Source organism: Mastigoproctus giganteus, chromosome 5 (genome assembly GCF_048544385.1).
Source record: "Mastigoproctus giganteus isolate SK-2022 chromosome 5, ASM4854438v1, whole genome shotgun sequence".
NCBI classification, from domain to species: domain Eukaryota; kingdom Metazoa; phylum Arthropoda; class Arachnida; order Uropygi; family Thelyphonidae; genus Mastigoproctus; species Mastigoproctus giganteus.
The window spans coordinates 234,960,902-234,978,672 of NC_143579.1; the positions used below are offsets into that span (position 1 = coordinate 234,960,902).

The 17,771-nt window shown below is 40.2% G+C and overlaps 1 protein-coding gene across 1 annotated transcript in view; it reads right to left on the reverse strand.

Annotated features, from left to right (window-relative positions):
- Window positions 1-17,771, reverse strand: part of Rbsn-5 (Rabenosyn-5) — a 93,482-nt gene that overhangs the window by 60,988 nt on the left and 14,723 nt on the right. Inside the window, exons 2-3 of the mRNA XM_090373811.1 lie at window positions 921-1,085; window positions 578-688 (exon numbers count right to left, since the gene is read on the reverse strand). Coding sequence (XP_090229937.1) covers window positions 578-688; window positions 921-1,083 — 274 coding nt within the window. The 5' untranslated portion in view covers window positions 1,084-1,085. The remainder of the gene's footprint in view (window positions 1-577; window positions 689-920; window positions 1,086-17,771) is intronic.

Genomic DNA, 17,771 nt, shown 5'->3' on the forward strand with positions numbered 1-17,771 from the left:
TTCTTTTTAGATGATAGCAAATTTCTACCAAATATTCATCCACGTTCACAGAAAGACATGCAGCCCCTTTTTAGTATCCTAATAAGATGACAAAGACAACTATTACCACTAAATGCTCAATCTCCTCTTTAATTGGCCTTGCCACTCCAGTTTTTAGGCCTATCATAAAAGAGTTACCATAACTAGATTTCTATTAAACTGGTTAGCAATAACTAGTCTTTTTGATTGAATTAAAAGTTTGCACAGAAACAATGGTTGATAACAGTGTAAGAGATAATGCTAATGTTTCTGATAAGAAAAAGTCCTTTGTAATTAAAAGTTAAAATAACAGAAGTGAGTGAAATGAATCTATCACATAGTGAAATCAGTCAGGACAAATTACAGGACACAAAAACAATATAATCCATTTTAAGTCAAGATCTGCATTATGGCAGAGCCAAAACCCCTAACCAATCATAAACTGAGGCACATGTCCAAAAACTATAGTAGATATCAACTTTTATAAACTATTCCATAAACTTTTAAAATGATTTAATGGCAAGAATAGCTAAAACAGAAAATAAAAGACTTGACAAACCCATTCCTTGGGTATCCCAGAAAAAAAACTCAGATGGATTATGGTCTTCATCATATGGTCTCTTATCATCAAAACTAGAATCTTGCTTTAGAATCTTTCTTTTTGCTTTTCCTGAAATATATCAATGAGAACAAAAAATAAACGAAATCACAACTTTTAATCTATACTAATATTTTGAATTTAAATATCTAGTTGCAAAACACGCTGCAATTTAAGTTCGAAGATGTCAATATACATATATCACTAATAGTATTAACTTAACTTTGTTTCTGGATAAATACAGTAAAAGTATTACATATTAAGTTGTATTATACACTAAGTTTTATTTATTTTATAAACATACCAATGAAACCTTTAAGAGATTGTAATACATCATGATCTGCAGAGTGTGCTACATCAAAGTGTTCCTGTAACTGGCTTACAGATCCATAATCCTGAAGACATATTGGACAAAGAAGACCTTCACGAACTTCGCCATCTACATGAATGTCATTTGGTCTTGCCATAACTAAAGTATATATACAAAAAATATTTTTAAAAACCTGAACTGCTAAAAAGCTACACCACATACTATTATAGGCCCATATAAAATGCTAATGCATATCCATATAAATTCACATTTACATAAATAAAAGCACTTATAAGTACTTAATTATACAGATATGCAGTGAAAGTCTGAATGGTATTTCCCCCCCCCCCCCAAGCAAAAAGGCTTCCTTGAGTGATGTCAGTGCTGAGAAACACCCCATACATTTGGTACAAAGGTCTCTAAGACAGTATCAGGCTTTTTATTATTGAGAAAAGTTGAAATATCTGAAATACACCAAGTGATCACTGAATTAGTAGTTGGAACTAGTAGTTGTTGGTGACTCTATTGTCAGGGAAACGGGGAACATGCTTTGTAAAAAAGATAGGTGGAACAGGAACAGGTATGTCTGCCAGGGGCAAAGGTTGATGACGTTGTAGAGCGAATATCATCTTTTAAGGGCACAAAAGGTGATATAGTTGTACACGTTGGCACTAATAATATTAAGAGTAGGAGACCGGCAGAATTACTTAACAAGTACAGGTCACTGTTGAACAAAAGCCGAGAATTAGGGTTGAATTTGAAAGTGTCTGCAATTCTGCCCAGACACGATAGGAGGGAGTATATGATGAGAGCCTTGTCGATCAATTCGGCCCTGGAAAGATTGTGCAAGGCTCAAGGGGTAGAATTTTTTTCAGCCTGGACTGCACTTGTTAACAGGAGAGATTGCTTCTACAGGGATGGGATACACTTAAATAGAAAGGGTGTAAGAATATTTGCTGATGCTATCGAGGCAGTGTTAGGTGGGTCGGAAAACTGCTAGCTTGGGGGGATACAAAGACCAATAGATTGACAGTAGCCACTGGCAGAGGTGAAAGAGATTCTTGCACTGCTTCTATTAGAATGAGCAGAAGCCTGAAAAACAAGATGCATGGTATTTCAGAGACTGCTGGGAGCCATTGCGGTACAAGTAAACACATGGGTTGTGTTAGGGTAGCTAAGAATAGAAACAGGTGCAGGTATACTTGCGTGTACACCAATGCTAGGAGTTTAGTAAATAAATTTGATGAATTTGAGGTATTGCTCAAAACATCAAAGGCAGATATTGTTAGGATATCAGAGACGTGGTGTCACACAGATATAAGGGATGCAGAACTGCAATTTGGGGAGTACAACGTCTACAGAAAGGATAGACAGGATAGGAAGGGGGGAGGTGTTATGCTATTAGTTAAGAAACACATAAAAACCAAGGAAGTGAAGCCAGTCGACATCGCTGGACAGTACAGTGTTGAGTCAGTTTGGTGTGACATAAGCATTGGGAGATCAAAATTGAGAGTAGGAGTGTGCTATAGGCCTAATGACTCTGATGAGTATAATAAGGAACTGTACAGGGAAATAGAGTGGGCCAGTAAATCAGAGAGTCTTATATAATGGGAGATTTTAATTTCCCAGATATTGACTGGAATTTGGGGGCTGGTTACTCACACACTAGCAGGACTTTTGTGGATTTATTGGATGATTGTTTTCTACATCAGCATGTTCAGGAGGCAACTAGAGGGAGTAATACTCTTGATTTGATTATCAGCAGTGATTCTTCATGCATTAAGAATCTGCAGATAAATGAACCACTAGGTGGCAGTGATCACAGTGTGCTGAAGTGGGATTTACTGAAAGAGGTAACTACCATTAGGGGTAAAGGGAAGGGTTATTGCTTCCGTAAAGGCGACTACGATGGACTGAGACAGTATTTAAATTCTATACAGTGGAACCAACTGATGATGTTACCAACAGCAAATTCAAAATGGGAAGCATTCAAAGAACTTATCTTGGAAGCTACTAGGCTTTACATACCAACTAAGAAATATTGTTCAAGGTTTAGGCCAAAATGGATGTCAGATGAACTAATGAGGCATATGGCAGAGAAGAAAAATGCATGGGATACTTACAAATTAACACATGACACAGAAGCCTATGATAGATACAAGTTGATATGCAACCAAGTTACAAAGGAGGTTAGGCAGGCGAAGGCAGATTACGAGAAATCCTTGGCAAGGGATGCAAAGAAAAACAGCAAAGAGTTCTTTACTTATGTAAACTCTAGAAGGAAGGGGATGAATCAGATTGGTCCACTTGATATTGATGGGTCAACTGTTGATGATCCTGCTCAGGTAGCTAACAAACTAAATGAATATTTTGCATCGACATTCACACATGAGGAGTTATTCAGCAAGGGGAATGCCAGAGGTGTATTCAACTCTAGCAGTAAGCTACAGAATCTTGAAATAACTGGGAGTAAAGTGGAGGAGAAACTGTTGAAGATAAACACAAGAAAGGCACCCGGGGTGGATGGGATCTATCCAGTTATATTAAAGGAGGCAGCAAAGGAAGTAAGCAAACCCTTAGCCATAATTATGAGAGCTTCCTTGGACTCAGGGGAGGTACCCATAGACTGGAAATGTGCAAATGTGACCCCAATTCACAAAGGAGGATCAAAGGCTGACACAAGTAATTATAGACCTGTGAGCTTAACTTCTGTTCCAGGAAAATTAATGGAGGCACTGGTTAAAGAAGCACTGCAGGATCATTTAGACAAGACTTTAGTTATAGCTCAGACACAGCATGGTTTTGTTAAGGGGAAGTCTTGCCTGACCAACTTGATTGGATACTATGATGCAGTCACAAAAGAACTGGATGCAGGGAATAACTTTGATATTATATACTTGGATCTTAGAAAGGCTTTTGATACTGTTGCACATGGAAGACTGCTACACAAATTGGAGCAGTGTGACATTGGAGGCAAATTGCTGCTATGGATAAAGGGGTGGTTGAGAGGGAGAAGACAGAGAGTGGTAATCAATGGACACTGCTCATCGTGGACTGATGTTATTAGTGGAGTCCCTCAGGGCTCAGTGTTGGGTCCATTATTGTTTTCTGTATTTATAAATGATATTGATGATGGTATATGAAGCTTAATGTCCAAGTTTGCAGATGATACAAAGGTTGGCAGGGTTGTCAAGGACACTACTGACACTATGCTGCTGCAACAGGATCTGGAAAGGTTGAGCAGATGGGCTGAGAGGTGGCAAATGAAGTTTAACATTGACAAATGTAAAGTACTACACACGGGAAACAGCAACCCCAGAGCAACGTATCAACTCTGTGGTACTACACTGACAGCGGTAGAGAATGAAAGGGACTTGGGGGTGATTGTGCAGGCAGATATGAAGTTCTCTGAGCAGTGCAGACGGGCTGCAAGAGTAGCTCATGGAGTATTGTCAATGATATACAGGAATTTTTCCAGCAGGGATAAGGAGGTGATTATTCCATTGTATAAGGCAATGGTCAGGCCACACCTAGAGTACTGTATACAGGTCTGGAGGCCTCATTTCAAGAAGGATGTAGAGCTGCTGGAACGAGTACAGAGAAGGGCAACAAGATTAGTGAATGGAACAAAGGGGTACTCTTACGAAGAAAGGCTTAAGTTTTGCAAATTACAGTGTCTGGAGACTAGGCACCAGCGAGGTGATCTGATAGAGGTGTATAAAGCCTTGAATGGTTTAAGCATGCTCAATGCTGATGGGATTCTTCCTCTAGCTCAGAAAAATCACCTGAGAGGGCATAAATTCAAATTGAGGAAAGACAGACGTAGGATAGACGTGCTGAAATTTGCCTTTAGCCAGCGGGTGGTTGGTTGGTGGAACAGACTGCCATCCCTTGTGGTGGAGGTTGATAGCCTAAATAAGTTTAAGGCTCAGCTGGACAGGTATTTTGAACGAACAGAGGGGTGAAGTGGAAGTGGGTTTTTTTTTTTTTTTGGCTGATGCTGCATAAGCTTGCTTTCTTGCATCAAATGCCTCTGCTAATGCTAATGCTAATTATGACCACCTACCTAATACTTCATAGGTCCTCCTTTTGCCCTCAGTACAGCAGCTATCCGACGTAACATTGATTCAACAAGATGTCGACGCGTTCGGGAGGTATGGCCAAACAAGCTGTGTGTAATGCAGTCAGCAATGCAGGTATGGAGGTGATTGGTGTATCCAGACACCTGATATGCCTTTCCATAGTGTCCCACAAGTGCTCTATGGGATTGATATCGGGGGAGTTCGGAGACCAATCGATACGCTGGAAGTTAGAACTGTGTTCCTCAAACCATTCCAGCACAAAAAGTGTCCGATGGCTCGGTGCATTGTCCTCTTGGAAGACACCATCGCCATTCGGGAAAGTGTAACACAGCAGGGTGTACACAGTCAACAAGCAGTTGACGATAGCGGAGACCACTGATACGTTGTTCCACATGCAACAGGGGTCCAAGTTCCTGCCAGTGAAACATGCCCCACACCATACAACCGCCTCCATCAGCCTGCACTTTTAATACCATGCATGATGGATGAAGAGCCTCATGTTGTTGACACCAAATCCGTACACGACCATTCACAGTGTGGAGTAAATAACTTGACTCATCCGACCAGCACACCTTCTTCCAGTCTTCTAATGTCCAACTTGCATGCTCTTTGTACCTGGTGAGTCTTTTACATCGATGAACCTTGGTTAGGAGAGGATGCTGTAGGGATCATCTGCTGGTATAGCCCATACATGCGAGCATGTGATGCATGGTTATGCCAGATATTGTTCCAGGTTGGTCCATGTTGTACTGGATAGTCAACTCTTCAACGGTGCTGCACCTTTTTTGCCTGTACGAGTCATCAGTCCTGGTGCTCACCTCTAACATCAACCTTTCGCTGACCTTTGCAGTTTTGCCGTCGGGTCATTGTTTGGCCAGTTTGACGTCAGTCCTGGTAAACTTTAACTGCGGCAGCTGTTGAACACCCCACAAGTTCAGCCGTTTGGGAAATCGAGGCAGTAGCTTGTCAAGCACCCGCAATCTGTCCTTTATCAAAGTCCAATAAATCGTTCCTTTTACCCATCACGCTCGGAATTTTACTACCGACTGAACACTGACACCTTATCTATGCTACATAGGTTGACTAACTCCGCACTCTCGTACCTCAAGTGGTCAACGGGTCACATTCAGTTTTCATAGGGTCGTCATAATTCAGTGATCACTCAGTGTATACTTCCATTTATATGTATAGGGTGTTTCAAAAAAATTGTGCAAAAAATCTTGTGATGTATTCTAGGATCCAAAATAAGGGTGGTGAAGTCATAAGCATATGCCTAAGTGATACCCAGAAAAGTTTGCAACAGCTTAATATCGGACTAGCCTCCACGTGTCACTACCTAAAAACTGGCCAACTGTTTGCAATAGTGTATTACTAGCAAACTTAATTATATTGTACATAACTAATTATAAAGTATAGCATCACAGAAACCATTAAATCCAACAGGCAATGTTTCTAGTTAAAATAGAAGCTGTCTGAAAAATTCCACTACCTATACTCAAGCATGTTTGCTTGAATATATATGTCATTTACTATACAATAATTATAATTAGATATATATATTACACTGCATTTCAGGTATATGTTTAGAAATTTTCTTTTAGGAAGGGGAGGGACATAGGGGAAATTCATTAAATTACTGACATGACATTTGGTACAAGGTCTCCAAGACAGTACCAATCACATTTTTTATTCTTGAGCAGAGTTGAAATATCTAAAATATACTTCCATTTATACTTGTATGTTATTTTGAATGTGCAAAAAACTGTGATATATTCTAGGATTCAAAATAAGAAAAAAAAAAGTCATAAACATGTGCCCGATTTTCAATAGATGCAGAACTATGTTTAAATTTTAAAAAATGACTATGGAGTCTAATAGTACAAAATAAAAAACAACAGAATAAATTAGAATAAACAGACATACCTAGTACAAATAAAAATTTTACTAGGAAGAGTAAAACCTCAAAAATTTGGACCCTCTATAATTCATGCTGCTGTTTTCATGTATTTATTTAAGAACAGTGAATTTTCCTAAAAAAAAAAATTACTGATACAATTTCAAACTTTTTTGGATAAGTACTGTATAAGTAATTTCATAGCATAAGTAATTTTACATTACTTTGTAAAAAAATTCAAAAGGAAAAATTAAATACAAATGAAAAAAATAAGACTATGTTACTGTTTGATAATAACACCTGCACCTTCATACACAATGTACATAAATAGTACTAATTAATTATGCTGATCAAACTGCCCTGCCACAAAGATGCATCCCATGCATCAGATTTATAAAGAACAATGCAGTCTCTCACATATTAGTATACGAAATGCTAGGGGCATAATTAACTAATATGATGAATTTGAAGCATGCCAACATAACTGGAATATTAGAAACGTGGTGTCATTCTGATATACTAGATAATGACATTAATTTTTAATACAATAAGGCAATAAGTATATGAAAGACAAACAGAAGGAGGTGAATGAGTAATGCTGCTGATCAGAAAGCACACTGATTCAAGAAAAGTATATAAACTAGATAGGAAACAGCACCTCGCAGTTACATGGGTTAAAATAGGTTAAAACTTCACTGTGAGTTCCCTGGTATTCACTTAAAATAAAAAGTTCTGATAGAGAAGTATATTGCTATTTATTTAAATTCAATGTCATTTCCCAGCCCACAAATTTGGTACTGTTTAACACCATTAGTGGGGAAATAGGCACTATAAATAACCTGGCAACCCAGTAATGGCAAACTACTTACTACTGAGACACCAAGCAATGTTGAAACTGCAGTCCGAAGATTAGCACACATTTTAAATAAATGACAATTCATGGCCTTGGTTAAATGCAAAGGTATGACAGTACATGAGCATGAGGTGATTGTGGTTTTGGCCTGCGTGACTGCTGAAAAAAATATTCTTGTATTATATCTTATGAGCCCTTTTTACCCCATGTAGAGTATAAACAGAAACTATTTCGTTTATTGTTTTTTTAAATAGCAATATACTTCTCTATTGGAGTAGCACTTTTTATTTAAAGTGAACAATGCAATACTAAGGCAACTCATGGTGAAGTGCCTCCACAAGACTAATGCATATAATACAAACTTGCTTACTGAATGCTACATACAGAATGAAGCTATTCCCTTCATACCACAGAGTTGATAAGTGGCTCTGGGGTTGCTGTTTTCCATATGTAGTACTTTACATTTGTCAATGTTAAGCTCTCATAGCATAAGGCCAATACTCTAAATCTGTTGAAATAAGCTATAATATAATTCCAAAACCAATACTATTCTTTTTTTGCCATTAGTTTCTACTACTCTTTCTAACACATTAAACAACTCTTCCATTTCATCTGATGATTTTTTTTTTTAAGACTTCAAATGAGATATATGCACATACAAATTTTGTGAAGGAGAAACAGACACACAAACAAGGGAATCTATCTTAAATTTTGTTCACATAATTCTACTGGATAATGTCTCAGCCAATTAAAGTTTCTTCCAAACTACTGAGCATTACCAGGGCATATGATGCAAGAAAGCAAGCTTACATAGCATCAGCCAAAAAAAAAAAAAAAAAAACATTTCCATTTCACCCAACCATTCACTCCAACCGTTTGTCTAGTTCTGCCTTGAACTTATTTAAGTTGCTGACCTCCACTACAACAGATGGAAGTTTGTTCCAACTATCAACCATCCACTGGCTAAAGGTGAATTTCTGCATATCTATTCTACAATTGTCTTTCAATTTGAATTTATACCTCTCAGGTGAGTAATCTGAGCAAGAGGAAGAATCCCATTAGCATTGAGCTTGCTCAATCCATTTAAAACCCACCTCAATTAAATCATCTTGCAGGTGCCTAGTGTCCAGAAGCTGCAATTTGCAGAACTTAAGCCTTTCTTGGTAACATCACCCTTTGTTCCACTCACCAATCTCATTGCCCTTCTCTGTACTCATTCTAGCAGCTCTACATCTTTCCTAAAATGAGGCCTGTATACAGTACTCAAGGTGTGACCTGACCGTTGCATTATACAAGAGGACAATCACCCTCCCCCCCCCCTTATCCCTGCTAGCAAAATTCCTGTATATCATTGACAAGACACCATGAGCTACTCTTGCAGCCTTTTTTGCACTGCTCAGAAAATTTCATATCTGACTGCACAATTACCCCAGGTCCTTTTCATTCTCCACAACCATGAGTGTAGTACCACCCAGTTGATACGTTACTCTGGGGTTACTGCTACCCATATACAGTTCTTTACATTTGTCAATGTTAAACTTCAGTTGCCACCTCTCAGCCCATATGCTCAACTTTTCCTGATCCTGTTGCAGTAGCATACTATCATTACTGTCATTAACTACTCAGCCAACCTTCGTATCATCTGCAAACTTAAGACATTAACCCTGATATACCTTCTTCAATATCACTGATAAATACCGAAAACAACAACGGACACAACACCGAGTACTGGGGAACTCCACTAATAACATTAGTCCATGAGGAGCGGTGTCCATTGATAACCACTCCTTGTCTTCTCCCACTCAACCACCTTTTATCCATTGTAGCAACTTGCCCTTAATGCCATAATGCTCCAATTTGTACAGTAGCCTTCCATGTGCCACAGTATCAAAAGATTTCCTAAAATCCAAGTATATGATAGTATATACTATAATTGCAGTCTTGTTGCAGTCTTGTCTATATGATTCTGCATTGCTTCCTTAACCGGACTCCATTATTTTCACCTGGAACAGAAGTTAGACTAACAGGCCTGTAATTACCAGTGTCACCCTTTGATTCCCCCCCTTTGTGAATTGGGGACACATTTGCACTTCTCCAGTTCATGGGGACCTCCCCTGAGTCCAAGGAAGCTTTCATAATTATGGCTAAGGGTTTGCTTACTTCCTCTGCTGCCTCTAATATAACTGGATAGATCCCATCCACTCCAGGTACCTTCCTTATGTTTAACTTCAACAATTTCTTCTCCACTTTGCTCTCAGTTATTACAAAATCACTTAGCTCCCTGTTAGAGGTTGATAAACATCTGGCCCTCTCCTCCTTGAATAACTCCTCATGTGTAAATGTAGATGCAAAATGCTCATTTAGTTTGGCAGCTATCTCAGAATAATCATAGTCAAACTATTGATATCAAGTGGACCAATATGATTCATCCCCATCCACTTCTAAAAACTATTGCTACATCTTCCTTGCACAGTGTCTTACTTTCAGAATGAATTAATAGTTTGCAACTCATTTTTCTTCATTCATTCTCTTGGTTTCTGTGATAATTGCTATTCATAATCACTTTAGTTTCTCTGCCAAACTTCTTTGTAATTTAAGCTTCTTGATGGTTCCCCCAACAGCAGGGAGCTTGCTGACCCAAGTTGACATACTAAATGTTATGTCTCAACTGCATTTTCTTACCATGGTATTAAGATTTTAAGCTATAATTTTAACCACGGTATTAAGATTTTAAGCTATTATTAACACAGCCAAATTGTCTTAATTCTAAGACAATTTTGCTGTCTTAGTCCCATACTGGCAGCGCATCCTTGTTCATTTAGTAGCCATAAATGAACAAGGATGTGGCAACCCCACTAGCAGGTCACACCACAAGAAGGTGGAGTTCCCCAGGGTTCGGTGTTGGGCCCATTGTTGTTTTGTATATTTATCAATGATACTGATGAAGGTATATCAGGTTTAATGTCCAAGTTTGCAGATGATACAAAGGTTGGCAAGGTTAACAACAGTAATGACAGTATGCTACTCCAACCGGATCTAGATAAGTTGGGAAAATGGGCTGAGAAGTGGCAACTGGAGTTTAACATTGACAAATGCAAAGTACTGCATATAGGTCGCAAAAACTGAAGAGAAATGTACCAACTGGGTGGTACTACACTCAGGGAAGTGGAAAGTGAAAAAGACTTGGGGGTAATTGTGCAGCCAAATATGAAGTTCGCTGAGCAGTGCAAATGGGTTGCCAGGGCAGGTCATGGAGTCTTGTCAATGATATATACGAATTTTGCTAGCAGGGACAGGGAGGTGATAAACCCGTTATACAAGGAAATGGTCAGGCCACACCTAGAGTACTATGTACCGGTCTGGAGGCCTCATTTTAGGAAGGATGTAGAGTTGCTAAACGAGTACAAAGAAGGGCAACAAGATTGGTGAGGGGAACAAAGGGGTGCTCTTACCAAGAAAGGCTTAAGTTCTGCAAATTGCAGCACCTGGAGAGTAGGCACCTGCGAGGTAATCTGATTGAGGTGTATAAGGCCTTGAATGGGTTGAGCAAGCTGAATGCTGATGGGATTCTTTGTCTTGCTCAGACTAAGAACCTGAGGGGGCACAGTTTCAAATCGAGGAAAGACAGTTGTAGAATAGATGTGCGGAAATTTGTCTTTAGCCAGCGGGTAGTTGATTGGTGGAACTGGCTTCCATCTTTTGTTGTGCAAGCTAATAGCCTAAATAAATTTAAGGCTGAGCTGGACAGGCATTTGGAAGGAATGGAGGGATGAAATGGAGGGATTTTTTTTTTTTTTTCGGCTGATGCGGCATAAGCTTGCTTTCTTGCATCATATGCCTCTGCTAATGCTAAGGTGAGGAGTGAACATGAAGTTTGGAATCCAGTGGGCTCATCAAGAAAATTAAGTTTAAAAGATCTAGGGGTTTCTTCACTGAAAGGCAAACAAAAAAAAAATAAATAAATAACAGAATTAGTATAATCACTTTTTTTTAAATTTTTATTTTACTTCTATACGCTAACTGAATTTTTAATAAATATGTTTTTCATTCACAAAAGATTTTTTTTTTTTTTTAAATTGCTTAACTCACTCAACTCACCAAAACAAAGCTTGCTTTCCCACTAAAATGTCATGACTGTGATAATGGCACAAAAACTGACAGGTAGATGGGTGTAACAACGAAAGCCACTGGGTTCAGTGAGCACTTAGTGAGAAACAAATCTACATTAGTGCTTAGAGGCTTCATACATTCAGATTTTACCAGCCCTCTTCCATAAGTTAGCACACATACACACACAATTTTAATGTGCAAGCTTGCTGAAAAATGTATAGTTATGTATGTTTTTCAAGTGTGGGCTCCTTGTGGTATACAAATATATATATATATAGGATATTTCCTAATATTATGAGCTGTACTTTTAGGATTGATTCAAGATCAGAAAAAAAAAAATAAAAAAGTTTACATAAACATGTTTAATTCTGAACAATTATGAAGCTATAGTCATTTAAATTTAAAAAAAAAAAAAAAAATTACTATGGTAAAAGGCACAGGCACCTGCAAGGTGAGCTGAGTGAGGTGTTTTAAGTCTTTTGAATGGATTGAGCAAGCTCAATACTGATGAAATCCTTTTTCTTGCTCAGATTACACACAAATTTAAATTGAGGAAGGATATTTGCTGGATAGATATGCAGAAGTTGGCCTTCAGCCAGTAAGTGGTTGATTGTTGGAACAAATTTTGATCTGTTGTTGTGGAAGTGGGTAGGATGAATAAATTCAAGGGATTGGTTTGGTTTGTTTGGATTTTTTTGGCGCATTAGCAACTACGGCTATAATGCGCCAAGACTAGGTAATATTTAAAAAATTTTAAATTCTCGGTGACCTAATTAGTAAGGCCACCATGTCCAGATATATAATAACAAAGATATAAAAAATAAATCAATAAAGTAACAATAGCATAAATTAAATACAATTAAAAACTTTTATTAATTTAAAATAGCTAAAAACAGCAGACACGTTGTCATTGTCGGATAAAATCTGACTGAGTGTATATAGCTCAGTCAGATGATTAAAAGCGGTAAAACGGATATTGCTAAAATCTGGGCATTCAACTAAAATGTGTCTTATTGTTAAAATTGTGCCACAGGACTCACACATAGGAGGGTCATCAGCCCTCAGCAGAAACGAATGGGTTCAATTACAGGCTTTATACAATATAGTTTATTCCCAGTCTGTCTATTCCACAAGTCCTGCCATTGGGAATATATCTTTTGGTGTATTATTTGCCTGTAGTCTGTATAGGGGACTGACAGGCAGCGGTTATTATTGGGAATTGCTGATTTGGCTGCGGCGTCAGCCAAATCATTTCCCCTAATCCCAATGTGGCTGGGAATCCAGCAGAAGCGGATATCATATTCACGTCCACGGAGGAAGTGAATCTTCTGCTGAATACTAGACAGAACTGGATGAGGATTATATCTCACAGATATTAAAGCCTGTAACATGCTTAGAGAGTCGGAATATAAAATGAACCGTTGGTATTGGCATTTACTAATGTGATCCAAGGCTAACTCTACAGCGTGCAGCTCTGCAGTAAATATGCTGCATTCAGAGGGAATCTGCTCTGATATAGTGCTGTCTTTAAAGACAGCAGCAGATCCCGCATATGATTCTGACTTCGAACCGTCTGTGTAGACTGGCGCGAAGTCGGGATATTCAGTTCGGTGTGCTGAATGAAGCTGCAGGTAGACACATGATGGAGTGTCCGACTTTCCCCAGTTTCTAAGCGACAAGTCACATGCCGGGACAAGAGCATGCCAGGGTGAAAAGGGTTGCTTTGGTGTTTGGGCAACCTTGTCTACCTTGATATTAAGTTCTTTGAATAGCTCTTGGAGACGAATACCTAAAGGACGATTGGCAGTCTTACGGGTATTGTATAAATTTTCCCATCGTGGCTCAAAAACGAATGGCCACGTAGGATGGTCTGGCAGGGATTTCAGTTTTAAAGCGTACTTTAAAGACAACTGCTTACATTGAAGCGATAACGGTGGTTCGTTTGCTTCGACGTATAAACTCTGGACAGGAGATGTTCGAAATGCTCCAGTAGCGATACGTAGAGCCTGATGATGGACAGGGTCCAGCCATCGAAGGGCACTGTCTCTGGCTGAAGAATATACTTGGGACCCATAATCTAATTTGGATCGCACAAGTGCACGGTAAAGCTGTAGAAGGGTGCATCGGTCTGCACCCCAAGATACAGAGGAAAGCGAGTGGAGCATATTAAGGCCTCTTGTGCACTTTGTGCGGAGTTGACGAATATGATCCAAAAAGGTCAGTTTTTTTATCGAATATGAGTCCCAAGAATTTTGTGTTCGCTGCTACTGGAATAGCATTTTGTCTGAGCCTTAATTCAGGTTCAGGATGAAGATTACGCTTGCGACAAAAGTGTACGCAAACGGTCTCCTCCGGCGAGAGCCTGAAGCCATTTGCAAGTGCCCAGGAATTCAGACTATCAATGGCTTTCTGCAGTTGTCTTTCAATAACCCTCATGTTGCACGACTGACAAAAAATGCTAAAGTCATCAACATAGAGGGCACTGTTTACAGTCGGAGGAAGTTGTTCTGTGATGGAATTTATTTTTATGGCAAAAAGCGTGACACTTAATACTGATCCTTGTGGTACTCCCTCCTCTTGGCTAAAGGAGCGAGAGAGTAAGGATCTCACACGAACTTGGAACGATCGATTGGCTAAAAAGGTTTGAATAAAAAAGGGGAGATGCCCTCTAAGGCCTAGGCTATGTAAAACTTTTAGAATGCCAAATCTCCAAGTTGTGTCATACGCTTTTTCCATGTCAAAGAACACCGACACCAAGTGTTCGCGTTTTAGGAAAGCATCCCGGATGGATGCTTCCAATCTAATAAGATGGTCCAAAGTGGACCAGTTCCTTCGGAAGCCGCACTGGATGTTGGAGAGAAGGTCATTTGATTCGAGATACCATATTAAACGAGAATTAACCATTCTCTCCAGGATTTTGCACAGACAGCTAGTCAGAGCAATAGGACGATAGTTGGTGGTGACTTTTGGATCCTTTCCTGGCTTAGGGAAGGCAAGAACGATTGCCTTTCGCCAGGAGTCCGGAAACAGCCCTTCAGTAAAGATTCTGTTATATAGAAGGAGCAGACAATCCATAGATTTTGGTGAAAGATGTTTAATCATTTCATAATGGATGCCATCTGGTCCAACGGCACTTGCTTTGGAAAGAGCGAGGGCTCTTTTCTTCCTGAATAGTGAAATTCCCGTTGTAGGGATAAATGCTCTTAGATTTAAAGCTAAGTGCCTGTTTTTCGATTTTATATTTCAGGACCAGGAACTCTGGGGAATACGAAGATGTTGCAGAGATGTTAGAGAATGTTTCCCCAAGAGAATTAGCTATTGCAGTTGGATCTGCAATAGCGCATCCATTATAATCTAGGATTGAAGAAGGGTGGGATGTATATTTTCCCTTCATTTTCCGGATTTTATCCCAGACTACCTTAGAGTTGGTAGACTGGTTAACAGATGATGTAAAACGGATCCACGATTCCTTTTGACTCTGACGGCGGATATATCGTGCTTTGGCTCGTGCACGTTTAAAGGCTATAAGGTTGGTCGTGGTAGGATATCGGCGGAATAACCCCCACGCTTTGGTTTGAGCCTTTTTTGCTGCTGTGCATTGTGAATTCCACCAAGGTTTAGGAAATGGTGGAAACCGGGCAGATGTTTTTGGAACAGCATTCGCAGCTGCTTGGACAATATTTTCTGTGATGTACTTAACTGCATCATTGATAGGCTCTTGACTGACTGTGCTAAGATCAAAATTTGCCTGATGTTGGAAGGCAGTCCAGTCAGCCTGATCAATCTTCCACCGTGGTAACATAAAAGGAAGACATGGTCTCCCACTGTGTAACAAGGTTATCATGGGGAAGTGATCGCTTCCGTATGGATTCTCCTCCACTTCCCAAGTGAGTGAAGGGAGTAGAGAAGGGGAGCAGATAGAGAGGTCAATGGCAGAAAAAGTACGGGTAGGCATGTGGAAGAAGGTGTTTGTTCCAGTATTTAGAAGGGAAAGGTCATTGTCATTGAGCATACGCTCTATGACTCGTCCCCTTCCGTTGATGTTAGCACTACCCCACAGGGTGTTATGTCCGTTAAAATCCCCGAGAAGTAAGAAAGGGGGAGGCAGCTGCATTAGAAGATCATCAAGGTCTGCCTGGGAGATGTCAGTCCCAGGTGGCAAATAAATGGAGCACACAGTTAATAAAAAACCCACTGAAAGGCGAATTGCAACAGCCTCTATGCTGGTTGTAATTAGCAAGGGCTGCACTAGGGTCTGGTTAGCCACAAGGATAGCCACTCCCCCATGTACAGAGCCATCCGCAATTCTATCCTTTCGAAAAAATGTGATGTTGTGCATGGTGGGATCATCATTTGCCTTTAGATATGTCTCCTGCAAGCAAAAGCAAACTGGCTCGTGCTTTTGCAGGAGGGCCTTGATGTCATCAATATTTCGCCGGAATCCACGACAATTCCATTGTAGGAATTTAGCCATTATTTTGGCTTGGTGGGTCCATCAGGCGGCTTCCGAGGTGCTGAGGGCTTACTTTTATCAGTCTTGGATTTATCTTTTTTGGGGAAGAATGGACGCTGTCCCGTGTCCATTTCTTCCTCCGCAAAGAGTTCCAAGACTGAATCTTCGGGTACCTCCTTCTGCTCGACATCCATCTTATCTTGGGTACTAGGGGGGACTTCCCCTTTCTTATTCTTTTCTTTCACAGTTAACTTTGTTACTTGTGGAGCGTTAGGAGGTACCGATATAGGAGTGGCAGCTGATTAGTCCTTCTGTGCAGGTTTTTGAGAACTTAAAAGATATCGCGCGATGGGAGTGAAAGACTCCTTTGGAGGAATGGTCATGTCCGTCTGAGTTCCGACGGAACATCTCCCTGCTACCTTCTGGGCGTAGGTAGGTTGGTTGATATTCAGGAATTTGACCGATTTCCTTGCCTCCTGGTATGATATATTTAGCTCTGCCTTCAGCCGTTGAATTTCTTTTTCTTCTTTCCACCTCTGGCATGCTCGTGAATAGGCCGGGTATTCGCCTTCACAGTTAATACAGGTGGGTTTTGCGGCTGAACATGCTGTTGTTTCGTGGTCCTTTACACCGCATCGAGCGCATGCAAGGACTCCATGGCAGGCCATTTGAGAATGTCCATACTTCTGGCATTTAAAACACCGTAAAGGGCTCGGTAAGTATGGACGCACTGAACAGTTGATGTATCCAGCTTTAATCTCGTCAGGAGGTTTAGGAGAGTTAAAAGTCAGGATAACGCTCCTGGTTTTAACAATTTTTCCATCCCTTCGCGCAGTGATTCTCTTGACGGCAATGACTACCTGTGGTTTTAATTCGGAGCAGATTTCCTCCTCGGTTACGTCGAGAAGGTCCCACTCCGAAATGACACCTGTCGATGAATTGAGTGTTCTGTGTGGTGTCACTGTTATAGGGATTCCTCCGATTGATGTTGTTTGGAGGAGATGTTCAGATTGCCTGTCATTTTTAGTTTCAATTAAAAGGTCTCCAGAACGAAGCCTCTTAACTGATTTGGGTGAACCTGCTAACCCATCTAACCCTTTTTGAATGAAAAAGGGCGACATTTTACCAATCGGTGTCTCATTGGTAGAATGCATGATTAAGAACCTTGGGACTGGCCCTGATGGTAATTCGGTTCGCTGCCTCTTTTTAGCAATACTGCTATCTGTATCTTTCTCATTGATTTCGGATAGGGACCGGGTTGGGGCCCCTGAAGAAGTAAGTTTATCAGGATTCATAGAAATTTTATTTGGTTCAGTGCCCGGGCTCCCCACCCACCACGGAGCCCAAAGGGACACCCACTACCCGGCATGCAATAAATGCGCTCGGGAGTGGAATGCCAGGGCTACCCAGACACTATACCCGCACCGCCGCCAGCCTGAATCCTGTCCCTCGG